This window comes from Melitaea cinxia, chromosome 2 (genome assembly GCF_905220565.1).
Source record: "Melitaea cinxia chromosome 2, ilMelCinx1.1, whole genome shotgun sequence".
NCBI classification, from domain to species: domain Eukaryota; kingdom Metazoa; phylum Arthropoda; class Insecta; order Lepidoptera; family Nymphalidae; genus Melitaea; species Melitaea cinxia.
In genome coordinates this window covers 6,807,398-6,827,911 of record NC_059395.1, presented here as the reverse complement: position 1 = coordinate 6,827,911, position 20,514 = coordinate 6,807,398, and the positions used below count along the sequence as shown (strand labels likewise).

Genomic DNA, 20,514 nt, shown 5'->3' with positions numbered 1-20,514 from the left:
TTTGTATTTTTATCAATGTGGAAAAGTCGTAAATCAAAACAATTTTCCAGTGAATGAAAACATTTCAATTAGTTGTTAAAAGAAATGAAACGTGTTGATTGAGTGCTGTGGTATGAAATATGTGAAGAACTATGAGAATAGATATTTTTAGAAAATTGCTTGTTTGGTTAATGTTATATTTTATTACATTTATAGGTACGTTGCATTATTATGGTTTAATCGTAATATTTTAACCACTTGTAATATGAATAATTACTTTGAAAGTGAAGTAGAATACTTAACCAAATGGTATTTTTAATGCACACTAGTAGGTACATCTAAATTTCGTATTGAGTGTTAATAAGATTTAAATTACTGTTTAAAAAATTTCGAGATGTTTGTTTCATCAAAAGTGATGCACTACAGATGAACTTGACGCTTGACCCGCTATTAATCAATTTGCATGTAAATTAAAAACATATTTAGTTATTTGTTTACTTATTGATGATCCCTCGGGTGAGAAGTTGAGAAACACATTTAAAAATTAAGAATCCGATTACAGAGAATAGTGAATTTTCTAAATATAAAGTTCTATTTTATACGGTCTACTTCATTGTAAACTTGTTCATTTCGATAATAAAAATCAACCTAAGTGTTGTTTTATGATATAATTTCTTAATTTAAAATGACGGCAGATTCTCAAAGACCGAAGTATCGCGTTGACTATCGCTATGAGAAGGCTTTCGATGCATTTTACAAAATGCACCCAGAGGCGGTGGACTGGTATCAAGCACGTATGCGTTGTGAGGCAGAGAAAACCGAACTGTTTGTACCCAGCAACCTAGACGAGGCTGACAGCATGCCACTGCTCGTAGCTCCCATACTCACTAAATATGAGGGAGTTTACGTGGGTATACATGACTTATTTTCAGAGAGAACGTTCGTTACTATTATAGGTAAAAGTTGAATTATTTGTTTTTCACAAATAGTATGTTTAAGGGTTTGATATTAGTATTTTTTCTACGTTCGAAACCAGATGTTCGTCTTAAAAACCTAACCTTACCACAGTACATAATTTCCTGAAAAATTACTCGACCGATTATTAATTAATTTGACATTTGAAAACAATTTCTTCGTCAAAGTTCTTATAAGTATTCAGATATATAAATCAGTCTACAATATTTTTTTCCCGTGTTACTCAACTCTATTACCTGCATGACTTTTTGGTTCCTCTGCAGTTATAGGCGTACCCAAATTTACCATAAATTTCCTTTTAAAATCTAAAATATCAATTATTTGGCTACGGGTCAGAGTGGGGCAAATGCCCCATCTTGCCCCACCAAAGCAAGTGAAACGTATGCATGTGGGTACGACCATATTTGGAGTTAAGGTATTTATCGATTATTTAGTGAGTGCTAAAAGTTTGTTAAAAAAAAACTATAATATTTGTTGTTTGTATATTACTTTCAGGTAATTACTTGCAAGACTCAATATTAGAATTATTGTGGGAACAAAAACAACCTAAGTACAAAGGCGGTCGATGTGTAGCGGCGCGTCGAAATGGTCGCCTCTTCGTACACCCGTGTTCTGAAGCACTCCCTTTTGCATGCAAAATAAAGGCTTCGAGTGTGATGTATTATCCAGATTGTGATACTTATGATGCGCGTATGTATCTATACATGTAATAAAATGGTAGGAAAGTCAAAACTGTCCATTGAATATTTTTTTAAAAGAATACTTGGGGTGTGATCCTCAATCGATACCGAAGCCAAAAATATAGTTTTTAGAATTTTTGTCTGTTTGTCTGTATGTATGCCCGGGATAAACTCAAAAAGTACTGCATGGATTTACTTCAAATTCGGCACGAATATTATTAAGAAGTCGGGTCAACATATAGGCTACATATTATCATGCTATCACCTACGGGAAACGAGCAGTGAATCTTTATTTCTTCAACGCATTCTGTAACAACGTGTAATCTAACGACGCATATTTGAATGTTGTTGTTATTATATTAATATATAGCATGCATGGTTATTTATATTAGGTTATTATAATTAACCATGCTATAAGCTCGCTTCACACAATATATAAAGACATTCTGTAGTATATTTAGTATCAGCATTGCACCCCTGCGAAGCCGGGGCTGGTCGCTAGTTTTAAATATAATTTAAATGTAGGTGTTTTATATTTTAAACAGCGTTAATGAAAATACAAGACACTACAATTAATTTTGATATAGATATTTTGTTCTTATTAATGTTTAATCTTTTTAAATAACACGAAGGCAGTAAACAAGCGTACGGTTCGCCTAGCGATGGCAAGCGCATATATCACACCAGGAGTAGGTATTTCCGACACGTGTTTCCGACCCTTACTCCAACCTTCCTCAGGACCTCTGGGCTACCTTACTCACCATTGGAACTGCTGGGTCTTTATATCTTTTGTAAGGATCAGCTACTTGCCCAGTCGAGTTGCTCAAATTTTTAGGAGATTTTCCTGCCACACTTAAATAAAATAGCGAAACCAATATTAAAATCATCCATTGAACCGCTAATTTTGTAGAAATAAATATTCAATAGTTTTTCATTTAAAGAATTCAATAAAGAAATATATACCCTAAATACTACTATTTTTAAAATAGGTTGGAAATTGGGACCAAATAAAACTTGTTACATAACGCACATTGAGCCCCAGACGTGGTACGATGCGTATACAACTTGCCACTTTGCTGGCGGGCACCTCGCTGTCTTGGACACGAGAGAGGAGGCCGAGTACATCCGAGATGTTTTCAAACAAGTAGACCAGCACAAGACACCTGGCGACTTCGCTTTCCTGGGTTTCAGCGATTTATTTCAAAGATATCATTACCGCACTGTTCTTGGTAAATAATTTGATCTACCTAATTTTATAATTTTCCAAAAATTGTGATACATGTTATTATAAATGTTATAGGGATACAATACATAGAATGATGAATGAAGAATGTGTAATCTGTAACATTTCAAACATCGTCTCTACAGTTAATTTACTGCGAACTGTTCGAAACGTATTGAGCTGAACGCTATTGTGAGAGAAACAGAAAAAGAAATGTGTGCTCGCACCTCTCTCTCATACTCCGTTCGCATTGCCCGATCACACTTTTCGTAACGCTTTCGTTACGTATTTACCAGCTTTTTTAATTGAAATAATCTTTATATAGGTGACCGTTTAGTAGATAGACAAGTGGACTGGGATTTTAAGTGTCCAGGCAACTATACAACGTCTGACCTACGTTGTGGCGGTTACAGGCGAAGCGGTTTGCTAGCGACAAGCGATTGCAATATACCATTCATGTTCTTTTGTGAAAAACCAGCCAACGGAACCTTCAGAATTCGAAAAACACTAAGAAATCTTCCTAAAGCCTATAGAAAAAGTCAACTTGACTACGAATAGTTATTCGTTTGTCGTAATAATTGAAATAAATTGGCAGGAGTCCAATAAATGCACATTTGAAAATGTATATTTTTCTTTGATTTTTGTAAGTAAATAAATAGCTACTTTTAAAAAAACTACTTTCATTAAGAAATAATTCGAACATTTTTCACCCTACTACCATTTTTACCCATCTTTTATATATTGAGCCCTCAATTTTTCAAATTAAAGAATAATCATGGGACACACACAGATTTAGTAATAATTTAACATTACACCTACAGTGGTATCTGAAAATGAAGAACACCAAGTTGGGTAGGTAATTTCTAATTTTTTTTTTGTCTTCGTTATTAGTAGGATAAGGTTAGTATAATTGAAAGTTAAAAAATATACCTTATTTAAAAAAAAAAAACCAAAGCGGTGCCAACTTCACCGGGTAAGTTTAGGCCTAAGCAGGCCTTTAGGTTTTTTTTAAATATATTATTTTATTAGTTTTTCTTCTTATTTTAAAGACAGAATGCCTTTTAACTATCTGTATTTTAACCTGTTAATATTGAACACAATCTGAATAATAAAGAAATATATATAGGTGTCTTCTTCTTCTTCTTCTTCTTCTTCCTCTTCTTCCTCTTCCTCCTCTTCCTCCTCTTCCTTCTCTTCCTCCTCTTCCTCCTCTTCCTCCTCTTCCTCCTCTTCCTCCTCTTCCTCCTCTTCCTCCTCTTCCTCCTCTTCCTCCTCTTTCTCCTCTTCCTCCTCTTCCTCCTCTTCCTCCTCTTCCTCCTCTTCCTCCTCTTCCTCCTCTTCCTCCTCTTCCTCCTCTTCCTCCTCTTCCTCCTCTTCCTCCTCTTCCTCCTCTTCCTCCTCTTCCTCCTCTTCCTCCTCTTCCTCCTCTTCCTCCTCCTCTTCCTCCTCTTCCTCTTCCTCCTCTTCCTCTTCCTCCTCTTCCTCCTCTTCCTCCTCTTCCTCCTCCTCCTCCTCCTCCTCCTCTTCCTCCTCTTCCTCCTCCTCCTCCTCCTCCTCCTCCTCCTCCTCCTCCCCCTCCTCCTCCTCCTCCTCCTCCTCCTCCTCCTCCTCCTCCCCCGTTGTTCCCGTGTGTATAATAAGGTACATTTAATCCAACCTTTGCCAAGAGCTCAGGACTATCCAATAACCCATTCATACTACTATAATCATACTATAATATTTTATCATAAGATACCTGGATATGAATATTACAGTATCTTAAGGTATCACACACGGTTAAGATCCGGTTGAATCATTCTCTCGTCACTAGAGGAGGAGTCCACACGTTCCTTTCTTCACTGCACACACACACACATACGCACACATATATATATATATATATATATATATATATATATACTAGCTGTGCCCGCGGCTTCGCCCGCGATGAAATCAGTGTGTTACAAAGTTTTCCCGGCAAACTTCCAGTGAAACTCTCATCAAAATCGGCTTAGCCGTTACGTAAACCTTCCTCTTAAACCGCATGAAAATCCGTTCAGTAGATTTTGAGGGAATCGATCACATACACTTTTGGAGACTTTGTTTTATAATACACTAACTGTTGCCCGCGACTACATCCGCGTGGTTATAAAGATATGCATTACTATTAAGATGTTTAACGCAAATTATTGTTTTATTTCAGTTACTTGAAATGCTTATCACACTGAGTAACTTTTTAAAAGGCACAATTTAGTATAATTTAATAGTTGTTTTTATAAAACCTCTCTATACACCACATTCTTAGTTTTATTTTCAGGCAGCAGTATAAATAACCTATCAGGCGAACTTATATGTTTCATACAAACTATCAACCCCAATTAAGCCCCTTAGCGGTGGAATATCGCAAAATCCGTTCTTAGCGGACGTCTACTAACTATAATCTACCTCCCTTCCAAATATCATCTTTGTCCATCCTGGATGGATGAACCCTCCAGCGGTTTTTGAGTTCTCGTGATGAGTGAGTCAGTGACCTTTCTCTTTTATATATATAGATTACGATGCATTATTTGGCCACCATCTCATCATCTATAGAGCACACATTTTACATTTCAAGTCTCTTACTTCAAAAATATAGAACTTGCATACAAACTTCCAACCCCCGTTTTACCCCTTTAAGGGTTGAATTTCATAAAACCAGTTCTTAGCAGATGTCTACACCCCATAAGGAAACTACCTGCCAAATTTCAAGTTTGTATCTGTTATAGTTTCGGAGATTTCGTTATGAGGGAGCCAACCTACCATCCCCCGGTTTAACCCCAAAAAGGAGTTGATCTCTAAAAATACATTATTTAGACACCTTTTCACCATCTATAGAGTTTACATTTTAAATTTCAAGTCTCTTACTTCAAAAACATAGGACTTTCATTCACACTACCAACCCCCGTTTCACCCCCTTAGGGGTCGAGTTTCGTAAAATCGGTTCTTATCAAATGTCTACGTTCTTGAAACCTACCTGTCAAATTTCAAGTTTGTATCTGTTATAGTTTCGGAGATTTCGTAATGAGTGAGTCAACCTATCATCCTCCATTTTAACCCCAAAAGGGTGTTGATTTCTTAAGATACATTATTTGGGTACCTTTTCACTATCTATAGAGCATACATTTTAAATTTCAAGTCTCTTACTTCAAAAATGTAGGACTTTCGTACAAACTTCCAACCCGCGTTTCACCCCCCTTAGGGGTCGAGTTTCGTAAAATCCGTTCTTAGCAAATGTCTACGACCTATAAGGAGCCTACTTGCCAAATTTCAAGTTTTTAGGTGTTATAGTTTCGGAGGTTTCGTGATGAGTGAGTCAACCTACGATCCCCCGTTTTAACCCCAAAAGGGAGTTGGTTTCTAAAGATAGATTATTTGGACACCTTTTTATCATCTATAGAGCATACGTTTTAAATTTCAAGTCTCTTACTTCTAAAACATAGGACTTTCATACAAACTTCCAACCCCCGTTTTACCCCCTGAGGGATCGAGTTTCGTAAAATTCATTCTTAGCGGTAGTTCACGCTATATAAGGAACCTCTCTGCTAAATTTCAAGTTTGTAGGTGCTATAGTTTCGGAGATTTCGTGATCAGTGAGTCAACCTACGATCCCCCGTTTTAACCCCAAAAAGGGGTTGATGTCTAAATATTCATTATTTGGTCACCTTTTCACCATCTATAGAGCTTACATTTTAAATTTTAAGTCTCTCACTTCAAAAACATAAGACTTTCATACAAACTTCCAACCCCCGTTTCACCCCCTTAGGGGTCGAGTTTCGTAAAATCCGTTCTTAGCGGATACCTACGTCTTATAAGGAGCCTACCTGCCAAATTTCAAGTATGTAGGTGTTATAGTTTCGGAGATTTCGTGATGAATGAGTGACCTTTCGCTTTTATATATATTATAGATTATAGATATAGATATATATATATATATATATATATATATATAATGGTATATGGAATAATACGGCTGTACTATTAGATTTATTAGATAGCTCATCGAATGATAATTCTGACTTCGAATATGACTTAATAGTTTCTTTCGCACATTCTTAGTGCCGAACGATTTGGGTACAAAATCATATTAAGTATAGGAAAGACCGCGGCGAATACAATCTCTACGAAGAACTTTCATCAAAAATGTTTCAAATATAATTTAAGAAATCAAAGGAGATTTTTATTACTATTCATAATTTGATTAAAGACGATATCAAGAAACAAAATACGAAAAAGCGACACAAACACGCCCCGCACTCCGCATTCTAGGCGCACTCTGTGTAAAGATCTTGCAATATATTTTGTGTCTTAAGATTGATATTTAAATTTCAATGTCGAACTATCGATATATCGTCCAAAAAGGTATTAGTAATAAATATCGATATTTCTAAATAATAATATCGATATTTTGATATATCGATATTTTATCAACAGTCCTAATCTCACCTCAAATAATGAGTGCGTGTGATGTGACTGTGACGTACAAGTGACGTAGACGTAGTTATTCAAGCAAAGTTTTCAAGCAAGAACATAAGCAGAAGCATAACTTATTAATTAAATTTATGGAATAAGTTTAAATTATTGTCATAAATTTTTAATATTTAATAGACGTACTTAATTTACATATTAAAGTCTCAGTTAAACATATAATAGTAATTTAAATATATCCAAAATGCCTATATTTAGCGGACGTTGTTGTAGTACTGCAAAATTAGTTGGAAAAACAGCGATCGTTACCGGGTGTAATACTGGTATTGGAAAAGAAACTGTTTTAGATTTTTATAAAAGAGGTAATATACATTATATTCGTTGATTTCCATTATTAAACTTTTAAATATCAGTCTTAATAAAATAATATTAAATTAATATTAATATTTGTAATGATTTCGAAAGATTTCGTACATTGTAACAAATTCTATTAAATTTTACTGAAAAAGACTGGATAAAGAAACTAATTATATACCTATATAAAAAAGTAAATGAATAAAACTTTTGTTTTGTTGGCTAATCCCTAGAACTAGTGAACCGATTATGGAAATTATTCCACCATTAGAAAGTCATCTCCCGTACTAGCAAGTTTTCAGTCAGAAATATTATTATATATTATTGGATTTATAAAAAAAAAATTAGTAGAAGAAACACTTTCTCGCTGTTTCATCTACTTTCGTATGTTATACTAAATGATACATAATTACAATGAAATACAAAAATTACTAACTTTAGTACGTCTAAAAAAAGTTCTTGACGCTATCTGGTATGTTAACCAAAATTTTTTATCAAAAATATAGCATACAAAAGAAAAATATTGTACTATAAAAAAACTTTTCTATTTCTTGTTAGTTCTTCTCAAAATAAAGCTAGATTTCTTTTCAGTACCTATATACTTTCTCAGAAATGTATGATTTTCATTCTGTAAATTAATATATAGTTTTGAAATATTTTAAATTAAGTTACTTGTGTTCTGTTTTTTTTTTTTTATTTTACTAATATTAAAAAAACATAAAAAAAGGTTTTTAAAATAGTTCTATAATTTCAGGAGCCAAAATTATTATGGCTTGCAGAAGTACTGAAAAAGCTGAAGCTGCTAAATATGATATTGAACAAAAATGTAAAGATTTATCAGAAAAGGGTGATATTGTTATTGAAAAATGTGATTTATCATCACTGAAATCTGTGAGAGAATTTTCAAAAAAAATTCTAAATTCAGAGCCACAAATAAATATTCTCGTGAACAATGCAGGGGTAATGATGTGTCCGAAGGGATTTACGGAGGATGGGTTTGAAACACAATTTGGTACAAATCATTTAGCCCACTTTCTATTGACAATGTTGCTCTTACCTCGTTTAAGAAATAGTACTCCAGCAAGAATTGTGACGGTTTCATCCAGTGCTCACACGAGTAAGTTACTTTTATTGTTAATTTTTTATTGACCTTAATGTTAATTTTTATTTACAAAATAAGGTAAAGCTTTAGATTAGGTAAAACCGAATTTCGGGACCGTGGGGGGATGGGGGGGGAGAGGGTGGGGAACGCTACCCCTGGTACCACTGTCACACCTCGGAACCCCATGGTTATGGAGATATCCATGGTTAAAGTTTTGAGGTTAGAAGAAGAATTTCGAAAGTTAGAGGAACGCTTGGCTCCGGCGCTGCGGGAAGTGCAGCCCTTCCGCCCTTGCGTGCGAAAGCACGCTCACTCATGCTCCGTTCCGCAGCGGAGGCTGGTCGCCGAAGGCGACCAGCCTCAGCCGCTCCTCTACGCATTCGTTCGCGCGCTTTCGCACGGCGGGCGAGGGCTGCCCTCCCTCCGCGCCTCCGCGGCACAAAAAAAACACTCTAGGGGTAGGACAGACCAAGACCACGTGGACAGTGGGGTGCTCCGATTCGGTTTTGGGTATTTTTCGAAATTTCTAAACTTATATTCTAGCACGCAATGTTACTAATTTTATTAGAATATTATGTCTGACGCGTTATTTTGTTTAAAAATGTCGATTTGTCAGTCGTTAAGCGTCAGTTCGTATCGTTTGTTGATCTTGCAATCGAGATCGTTTTTACGTAAATTTGTTCGAAAATAAAATGTGAAAGTTGGTGAATGGAGCATATGAGTGCACTTCCCGCTGCACCGGAGTTAAGGTGGAGTCAGACACGGAGCTCTAAGGTATTGTAATATCTCTGAATCACGTAAAGTTAACCCCAAAACTTCAAACACGATATCTTCGAAACCACGGGGTTTACGCGAAACGCACACTACGGGGGGCTAAAAAACCCACCCTCCCCACCACCCTTTACCCTCCCACCCCCATTTCACCCCATAAATTGGAGGCCACTTAACTAACAAATGACCAATTCTTCTTCTAATCTCAAAACTTTAACCATCGATATCTCCATAACCAGGGGTTCCGAGGTGTGATAGTGGTACCAGGGGTAGTGTTCCCCACCCTCCCCTCCCCCATCCCCCCACGGTCCCGAAATTCGGTTTTACCTAATTTAGATCTTAGCCCAAAATAATTATTTAAAAAGTAGTTAAATTTAAAACAAAATAAATTGAATGTTTAACACTAGGTTTTTTCAAAGTGGTTTTATAAAGGCTCAGTTGAGTTCCCCATCTTTGATCTGAGGAGTAGTATTTATACACTCTACACATTACATACATTATTATAGAGAACTTTTCGGCAAGATCAGTCATCATTATTTTGTATTGTACAGGCTATATTATAAATAAAAGTTTAAAAACCCCTTACATTTTGTATGTAATAGAAGTAATTCTTGCTGATTATTAGTCATAAACGGGGAATTCGCAAAAGTATAGACGTTGCCAGTACCCTACAAAATATCATTCAAAGAAAAGGGATTCCCCAACTTCGCCACAAAATAAGTAATGAAAAATTCTGAGCTCCTTTCAATCGGTCCGACTTTGTAGTGGCAATAAAAGTAATATAAAATGGTTCAAATATTTACAAAATATTTTTATTATTTAAGTATTGTTAACTTTTGCCGCCCGGGTCGAGCCGCCCCTGCCGCCCCAACTACGCTATGCCACTGAAATAAATAAATTTCTAAAATAAAAGTCGCCTAAGTTACTCATTACTATATTGGCCAGTAAAAGTCCCATCCAAGATGATCGTGCAGGATTTTAAAAATGGTTATATCGGATACGCCAACCATTTCTGCGAGTTGTTTCTTCTTTAGTCGAGCATCGTTGAGTACAAGTTTTTCCACTTTTTGGATAAGTTCTGGCGTGGTCACCTCGATGCTCCTGCCCGGCCTCGGGTCGTCTTCAAGGGATTCCCTTCCTTTTTTAAACAAACTGTGCCACTTGTACACCATGGTTTTTCCTGTACAAGAGTCACCGTAAACCGATGACATCTCATCCATTATGGTCGCAACTGATTTTCCTTGCTTGGTAAGGAACTTTATAACGGCACGATATTCGATTTTTTCCATATTTCACTTTTCACTCCTGCAGGCCTAGCATGCGCGCCACGACAAAATTTTGTCTACCCCTTTTCTCGTATTATCTCTCTATGTCTACAGTAGCTAACATGCGTGCACGCGATACTCTTCTCGTTACGTCAAGAAGAGATAATCATTAAATTTTAGTGATCTGTGATATTTATCTCTACGGAAGCTAACATGACATCGTAATTTTGTCGAATTTTGTCGTTTTAGGAAGAGAAACTTCTCGTCTTCAATATTATCGACGAGAATATTATCGATAAATAAAAAATAAATAAAACCGGGTGCCTATTTTTTGTATACCATGGCGTTTCCCTATTATAATTATATAATTTCGGTATACGAAGAGCGGGAAATGCGAAAAGTCGAGTGAAGTGTGCCATATAATGACACAAAAAACGTATTTGCGCCCTGTTGCTTCTTATTCTAAATAATAATAATAATAATACTTTATTTCAGACCAAAGTATAAGTCCATATTGGGTTAGTACAACAAGACAAGACAACATTCAGAATAAAAAACAAAACAAAATTATATTAAAAAAATCAATAACTAAAAATAAAATTAAATAGAATAAAAGTAAAATCAATAATCAAAAAAAAAAAAATTCAAAAATTCAAAAAATTTTAAAAATTAAAAAAAAAAAACAATGCGTGATAGTATTACAATTATCTAATGTGCGACAAGATATAAAGCACAACACGAGCATATTGTTTTACATATATAATTAAATTCATTTACTTACGCCGTTTTATTTTCCATATTAGATTTTTTAAATTAGATATACACTTTTTATCTTAGCCAAAAGGCCGAGAACATTGTTAAATAAAACATGTGTCACTCGTTTGAAATTGGTCAATAACCTTGTAAATTCAACTTTACGACATAAGAAATAAGAATGATATTCAGTTGTGATTATGGTTGATAATGTTTCTCTACTCGACAAGGCGAAGTCTTCGGAAGAGAATTTTGTCTCTCGTAGTGCGCATGTTAGGGTAATCGAGAAAATACTCGATGTAGACATTATCTCTCTCTCTCGTCAAGAGATATCTCGTTGTATGCATGCTAGGCCGGCTGATTATGTTGCTTGGTTGGCGATAGCTCAAAGACTAATAGACGAAAGGTGTGCTGCTTTTGCGCGACAATGCACCCGTCCACAAGAGCCGCGTTGCGTTGGCTGCCCTGCTTAAAGTGGGCTTCGATATTTTGAACCACCCACCCTACAGCCCAGACCTGGCCCCGAGTGATTATTACCTCTTTCCAAAAATGAAAAAAGAGCTGCGGGGTAAAAACTTACCACCGATGATGAAGTTAAGGAGGCAGTTTCAGCGTATTTTGAGCACAAAGACAAAACATTTTTTATGAGGATATAAATAAATTAATTGAAAGATCTGAAAAATGTGTCCATCTTGAATATATTGAAAAGGAAAAATAATTTGGTTTTTGTTATTTCAACCCCTTACTCTTCATTCCGTGAACATAAAAACGCTCCCTCGTATGACTCCCCTAAATTTTTGGATATTATTCCAGACCAGAGAGGAATGGGACTCCGAAAACAGACTTTCACAAAAGCGTGACCACGCAAGTTTCTTTTTCTGGGCAAATAGTCTAGTCGCATCAGCTGCCACCTTTTTATAATTAAGAAAATTTTCTATAGTCATGGATATTGAATATGAGTTCAGCAAACTTACGGAATCTACACATAGTAGTGCATTCTGCAACCCACCACGGAGGAGATAGGCGTCTATGATTATCAGTAGGGTTTAACCTTTTGACCGCCACGCCTCAAAACCATTCCCGTGCCCTGTACGCCAAGGCATAAAATAAACAAAAATACCTACGAAAAAAATAGTGCTGCCAAGACTCGTTATCGAGTACCACACAGTGACTTGTTTTTGTTGGTTTTTATGCAATAAATGACTACTTATATAATCTAGGAAGGTTTATTTTTTAATATTTTTCTTGTGTTATCTTGCACTCGTTATATATACTTACAACAACATAAATAAAAAACAAACATTACAAAAATAATCGTAGTAAAGCACAACACTCTTTTCTATCGCCATGACGTCATTGTCACGACTGGACGACTACGGCGCAGCTGACCTACGGTTATGAAACTTTCTTTAGAGACGTGCTGTGTCGCACGCAAGGAAGCCGCAGGCTATATATCGATTTTGAATCGAATCGATATATACATGAAAAGTAATTTAGAAAAAATTAACCTAATTCAAATTTGTAATTTTTTACCCGACTTCAAAGGAGGAGGTTACTCAATTCGACCGATTCGATATATATTTTTTATTTTTTTTATTTGTGTTCGGGGATAACTTTGTCGTTTAGGAAACGATTTTGATAATTCTTTTTTTGTTGGAAAGGAGATAACCCCGGTATAGTATCATGCTACGGAAACCAGGATTTTATAATGAGATCTCGAAAATCTGCATAACTTTTACTGGGTGCACCGATTTTGATGATTTTTAATTTAATCGAAAGCCGATGTTTATCATGTAGTCACATTTAAATTTCATCCAAACCCGATTACAACTTTTTGATTGATCTATGATAATGCGTATTTACTTGACTATTTTTTCGTCTACCTACGTTGTATTACTTGTCGATATAATTGAAGTTAGTTTTTTTCGTTTGCCTGCAAACACAATTATTATCTTATTAGATAATAGTTTATTATTTAAGGTTCATTAGAACAGTATTCCACTGTGCCCCGTTCCATAGTGCCCCATTAGGCCAACGTTTTTAGGTAAACGAGTTTTATAAAAACTTAGGTTATTTTTTGAACTTTCCACACAATTGTCTTTAATGATTAAAATTAATGAAAAAAAAATATCACTTACCTATTCTTTAAACTTTTTTACTAAAAAGAAAGTACTTTGAAAAGAAATCTCAATGAATTGAACAAGAATAATTGTGTTTGCTCGAATACAACGTAGATCGACGAAAAAATAGTCAAGTACGCGTAGTCAAAACGCGTTATCAAAGATTACTCAAAAAGTAGATATCAGATCTCAATGAAATTTATATGTGACCACATGATAAACATTAGCTTTCGATAAAATTAAAAATTATCAAAATCGGTACAACCAATAAAAAGTTATTACGGATTTTCAAGAGTCCCTACGCGCTGTAATTGGTCGAAGCGTTACCACACGGATTACTTTAGAATTCAAATTTTTATCGACACTGTTCCATAGTGCCCTGTGTTCCACTGTTCTCCAACTCAGTAGTTGATCCGATGAAGCAAATTAATATAATCGGTGCGGTCGATGCCAGCCTTAGTTTAAAAGAAATATTTACATGCGTTAAATATTTCTTTGCTTAGGTAGCAAATAGTACTAAAACAGTACTGAGTAAGTAGCAATATTTCAAATCAAATATTTCACGACACACGACACCACATGGGTCTTAGAAAAAAAGCTTTTATGAGAGTGGGGGTTAGAGATGATATTGATGCTGCCAGATGATTTTGAGAATGAGAAAGAAAATCGTAATTTCGATCTTAACCTTAGATAAACAAAATGAAAAAAATATATTTTTTATTGTATATTATTAAAATCATCGACGCCTTCCAAAATGCGACGATGTTCTAAGGTATCGCTCGTCTTGCACTTCACTAGTTTTCTCGCTATTCGCTTATGACGTCATCAGCGTGTCGTCTATACTTGACAACGGCGTGTAGAGAACGGATTAATGACTACGCGCTAGAGATGCGCCAGATTTGAGATATCAGATTTATTATGGCGATTTGATTGATTTTAGTTGATTTGATTTTTTATTCATTTGCTATTTATGTGTTAGCTGATGATAGTTTTATGTTTTTTTTTGCCTTTTGTTTTATTCAAATATTAAATTATTTGTAGAAAATATAACACGTTTGAGTTGAATTTTGAATAGCTAATTGCAAAAATGACTTGTAATTATGATTTTTTTAAAGTGCTATAAAGAATATATAACACAAGCATTAAGTTGCTTACTTTAGGAACAGATGACCGTGTGTGTATGTTGTAAATATTTATTTATTTATTATTTATTTATACCTCTTGCGTCACATCCCTAGCGGTCAACTATAGACGACTTCGGCGTTCTGGACATATCATTTACGTGGAATAAAAATGCATGTTTTTATTTCAATGTTTCTCAGTACGTGTAGCTCTAAAAGACTTGTTTTTTTATACTCAAATGTTGCGGGGATATTCTATTTTCATAAATAATGCATTAAAATACTAGAAATATTTTTTTAATAATTTTATTTAATATTTTTGTGGTCCGGGTTTTTTGTCACCTATAGACGTCGCTGGCGCACAGGACTCGCGAGCCCTTGTCAAGTATAGGTGACTACGGCGGTCAAAAGGTTAAAGGGATTGATGTATCTGCAGAACGTATAAACACATTTTTAAAATTAATATATTGAGAGTGAACATTCTCACAGGTGATTAGTGGAATATGACAAACTTCACTATCGGTGGTTAGTGCAAATTTAGACCAATCTGCCTTTGCCACTTTATATTTGAATCTAGGTCGGTCGGTAATATCATTTAATCTGGAGGAATAGGTCATCGAGATGATTATTGGAAAATAATCACTACCAAAACTGCTGGGTAATACTGCCCAAGAGAATAAAGGAGTAAGAGAACCGTTCTTAAGTATTACCAGATTATTGCTATGTATTAGATGAAAATTCAGATAAAGCTGAAGAAGTGGGACTAGGGACATATACTGACACAAGAGTAATATTAGAAGAGCAGACAGCCACGACGTTTATATGTTCACTATGTGCAGGTAGAGGGACATGACAATATATACATTTATTGGAGACAAATAAAGCAGCTCCACCATGGCCATCATTTCTGTCATCACGGAAGCATGAATAACCAGGAACTTTGGAGCGAGAGCCAGGTCTTAACCATGTTTCCTGGACAGCTAGAATTGATGGGTTGAAATGATTAACTAAGTGAAATTTCTGATACTTACGGCTATTCCACTGGATCAGCTTGCTTTCCATTATTGGACAATAAAGTAGTTAGCTGAGTCAAGCTGGTGAGAGTTTTGTTCGGTAGTCCGGTGTCACTAATCCGGGAGATAATATTTAATAAGAATGTCGGCAGGTTGTTCTATGAGATTATCATTTGGAGATAAAGTTTCCTGTGTCAAGGCACGTCCATTAAGAGTCTGCGAGTCAGGTTCCCTCACATATATCTCGATGAGCTAGATGGTCATATCCTGGAATAGCAGTGGGGATTGGCCGGTGAGCTGTAAATGTTGTTTTTTTTTTGTAAGATATGCTTTTAGGAGGGTTAGAATTGGGAAATGTTGACATAATATTGTTGTTGGGAAAGGATCTAATAGTGTCAGCAAACGGGCGCCGCGGTGAGTATCAGAGCAGAATAGACAGGTTGGTGTTTCTACCGTACAAGTTTCTCCTTCATGCACCTGAGCGCATTTGAAACATCTTGGACTTGATCTGCACTGTGCTTTAACATGCCCAATTCTACAGCATTTGTTATATTGGATAGTGGGTAACACATAGGTTTCTACAAGCAAAGAAGTAAAATAACAATAAACATGGGGAGGGAGTTTCTGTCTAGTAAATGTGAGGACTATAGACTGTGTCGGAATCCATACAGGAGAATTATGTTCTTAACGGATTTACCACTTAATCTCCGGGCCTTGGCAACTCCCCCATAACCAGAGGGAACTTGTAAATTCGTTACAAATTCTTCCATGGACCATTCAACAGGTACTGCACGGATGATGCCCATGCGAGATACGCTATAACTGGGAATAGATGCAGTATAACCAGAGCAGTAAGAACTGTTAGATCTTAAAAGGAATTGGCCTGCTGTGAAGTTTTTAATTCTATCGATACGCGATTACGCCCAATTCGCTTTATGCCGTCGATCACAATATTAGTTACTTTATTGTTGTGTATGAACTGTCCGAATTGAATAGGCCGCAGAACAGCTCCACTATTGGGATTGGTTTCCGTTTTGGAAACATGGACAATGAAATGAGCAATATCTTCGGCCGAGTATAACCTCTTTTCATTTTGAAATTCCGGCGTGACATAATTCAACTGAATGGATGGTGTTTAATGAAGATTATTAGTGTGGCTTTTAGATTGGGTTAAATTAGGATCGCTATTATTTTCGGGGGACTTTCGGCTGGCTTGAGACCCCACGAGTCGTCGGGAGGGGTGGTCTTGTGGGTGCCGTCCCTCTCTGGGTGCCGGGGCCCGGATGTTTTCGTTGGGGCCGACCGCCGGGACGAGGTGGCCCCATCTCGCCCCACTTAGGGGGAGGTCTGCTCACACGTGGATGGTTTTTATTCAGTAAGGGTCTGACTCCCCTCCGGTGGCTCCTCGCCGGAGGGTGTCCATGAAGGATTTTCCCCACGTTAAAAAAAAAGTGTCGCTATTATTTCTTTTTCTGTTATTAGTTTCATCTATTTTCCTTGTTTGGGAAAAATTATAGAAACCTCCACCAGGGTCAGGGGGTTCAGAATCCATTATTAATTACTTAATATACGCTTACAATATACACCACAAAAACAAACAAATAAGACTATACACACAATAAAACTATACCCACACAAAAACTAGGAAAACAAGCAAAACTTTATGCAACAACAAAAACACTTGTAATTGTCACTCGACCCATTATGCATTTAGTAAAAAGCGGTTATTTTAATACTACAAACAGACACTCCAATATATATTGGATATATAATATTTATTTGTATAGATGTTATTAAAAAATGTATTTTCAGGGTATGGTATAAATTTTGATGATTTAAACTATGAAAAAAGGCAATATAGTGCAGCAGAAGCATATTCGCAAAGCAAAATAGCCAATGTCTTATTTTCTAGAGAATTGGCTAATAAGCTAAAGGTTAGTATTCATTCTAGCTATCATTATCAAATTATGAGTTTTATATGAAATTATATTTCTGTATATTATTGTAGATTTGGCAATATTTGTGATATTTTTAACAAAAAAATCAATAATAAGTTGTAACAAATGCCTCACAGTAGGGTGTAAATCTTATATGGGGGGTCCGAAAACACAAAAAACATGAACATCCAGACCATAACAGACACCTAAAATGTTTGTATCTATGACAGTAGTTTAAAAATGTATGTATTTAAATATTGTTATTGTTTGTGTATATATATCATACAAATATTTTCCATGTGCGGGGATCGAGCCCGTATCGCGGAAGTGCGAGCGTGTCCCCGTGATTCCGCCCAGGTGTATCGAAGGAACACCCTAGAGGGGAGAGGATCGAGCCCGCGACCTCTAGCGCACCGGCTAGTGTGTGATTTAATTATTTATTTGTAGGAGAATAATATTGACGGTGTAAACACATACTGCCTTCATCCAGGAGTAATAAGAACTGAGCTCGGCCGTCATTTGGACAGTGTACTGTTCAAAGGATCAAGAAGAATGATAGGACTCGTGTTATATCCCTTCATGAAGACTCCAGAGCAGGGTGCTCAGACAAATATTTATTGCTCCGTTGATGAGAAATGTGCAAATGAGACTGGCTTATATTATTGGTAAGAACTTAATTTTATATTTATTAACATTGTTACCAACCCGCCTGCCCAGCGTGGTGACTATGGGCAAAACACATGAGTTCACGTTATTTTTGGCGTAAACTTGTGGAGGCCTATGTCCAGCAGTGGACTGTATAGGCTGTAATGTAACATTGTTAAAAAGACATGTAAATCTATGCCATTTCAAAATTAATTTATTTACTGAACTCTATACTTTTAAGACATCGAAATATTTGAATAATAATAACTCTTTGTTGTACACTAAGATAAGTAACATTACAAAAGAGAGGGAAAAAAATTTAAATAAGTACAAAGCTTGCTTTATTACTACAGAGAGGTCCTCTCCAGGCAACCTTATGGTAGAAGAAATATTATATAATGAATAATGCATGTGGGTAACATAATATAAATTTATCTATTTGTTTATTTGTTTACAGTGATTGTGCCGTTACCAATCCAGACAGAAAGGCGCTTAATGATGAATATGCAAAGAAATTATGGGAGAAATCTGTAGAATTTGTCAAGTTGGGTGATTACAATCCTTTTACAGCACCTGACCCAGGAGTCAAAAACTGAACAAATCATCGATTTAATGACTAAGCAGTTTTAAATATATATATTTAGACACATTGCACTACCTCGTTAAAGATATATAACTTATGTTCGGTCTATTGCTGAATATTTAGGTATTCCCTCACACCTAAACATTATCACACAAATGAGATGAATGTTGATGAGCTCATATAATTGTAAGAATGGTAAAATATGCACTGAAGTAAAATGCACGCTTTGGCCTAATTTATTAAGCTCGACCCCATAGGTGTGCTATATTGGTTACTTACTTAAATATTAATTATTTTTACAAATGTATTAAAGACTATTTACACTTTCTTTTTGTTGTACACTATTTGTACACTTTTTCCTAACTTTACGAAACTAAATTGAAGTTTTTCTACTTAATAAATTTAATACTAATGTTATACTGTAGATTTTAAAATTGTGTTTACTCACAAACGAAAAAAAATCCGACCTCAATTATATCATATAATACAACAAGTAATACAACGTAAGAAGACGAAAAATTGTCAATTAAATAAATAAATAAATAAACGCCTCACACTTAACAGCCCCTAGTAGGATTTTCTCCTGCGTCGGAAGTCCGGAAACACACAAAATACACAAGCACAAACGCCCAGACCACAACAAACCTCTATATCATTACAGCCTATACAGTCCACTGCTGGACATAGGCCTCCACAAGTTTACGCCAAAAATAACGTGAACTCATGTGTTTTGCCCATAGTCACCACGCTGGGCAGGCGGGTTGGTGACCGCAGTACTGGCTTTGTCGCACCGAAGACGCTGCTGCCCGTCTTCGGCCTGTGTATTTCAAAGCCAGCAGTTGGATGGTTATCCCGCCATCGGTCGGTTTCTTAAGTTCCAAGGTGGTTGTGGAACCTTGTTATCCCTTAGTCGCCTCTTACGACACCCACGGGAAGAGAGGGGGTGGCTAAATTCTTTAGTGCCGTAGCCACACAGCCACAAAACCTCTATATGGCCAATACAAATGTCTGTCGTGTGCGGAGATCGAACCCGTGACCGCTAGCGCAGCAACCAATGCTATGACCGCTGCGCCATCGCGTCGTCAGTAAATGCGCGTTGACAAAGGTTACTCAAAAAGTAGTTATCAGATCACGATCAAATTTGAATTGAACTATAAGACAATCGTCAGCTGTCTGATTAAAACAAAAATCATCAAAATCTGTATAATAAACCAGTGAGAAGTTATACGGTATAATACAACGTAGGTTGACGAGAAAATAGTCAAGTAAATACGTATTATTAGATAGAACTTGATAAAGATCAATTCAATCAGAATTAAATTTAAAAAGGACCACATGACACAAAAAAAAAATCATCAAAATCGGTCCAATCTGTCAAAACCTCCTTTTTTAACCGACTTCCAAAAAAGGAGGAGGTTCTCAATTCGACTGTTTTTTTTTTATGTATGTTACATCAGAACTTTTGACTGGGTGGACTTGGTGGGTGGATTTTGACATTTTTTTTTTTTAATCGAAAGGTGGTGTGTGTCAATTGGTCCCATTTAAATTTAT

The 20,514-nt window shown here is 36.0% G+C and overlaps 2 protein-coding genes across 2 annotated transcripts; both read left to right on the top strand.

Annotated features, from left to right (window-relative positions):
- The first annotated feature begins 664 nt into the window (after positions 1-664).
- Positions 665-3,521, top strand: LOC123659062. Its single transcript, XM_045594335.1, has 4 exons — positions 665-935; positions 1,450-1,644; positions 2,624-2,863; positions 3,197-3,521. Exons 1-4 carry the CDS (start codon positions 665-667, stop codon positions 3,412-3,414), a joined length of 924 nt encoding a protein of 307 aa, XP_045450291.1. The 3' UTR covers positions 3,415-3,521.
- A 4,022-nt stretch (positions 3,522-7,543) lies between these two features.
- LOC123663621 (retinol dehydrogenase 13-like) lies at positions 7,544-19,378 on the top strand. Its single transcript, XM_045598292.1, has 5 exons — positions 7,544-7,661; positions 8,408-8,770; positions 17,611-17,732; positions 18,183-18,400; positions 18,838-19,378. Exons 1-5 carry the CDS (start codon positions 7,544-7,546, stop codon positions 18,974-18,976), a joined length of 960 nt encoding a protein of 319 aa, XP_045454248.1. The 3' UTR covers positions 18,977-19,378.
- The last annotated feature ends 1,136 nt before the right edge of the window (positions 19,379-20,514 follow it).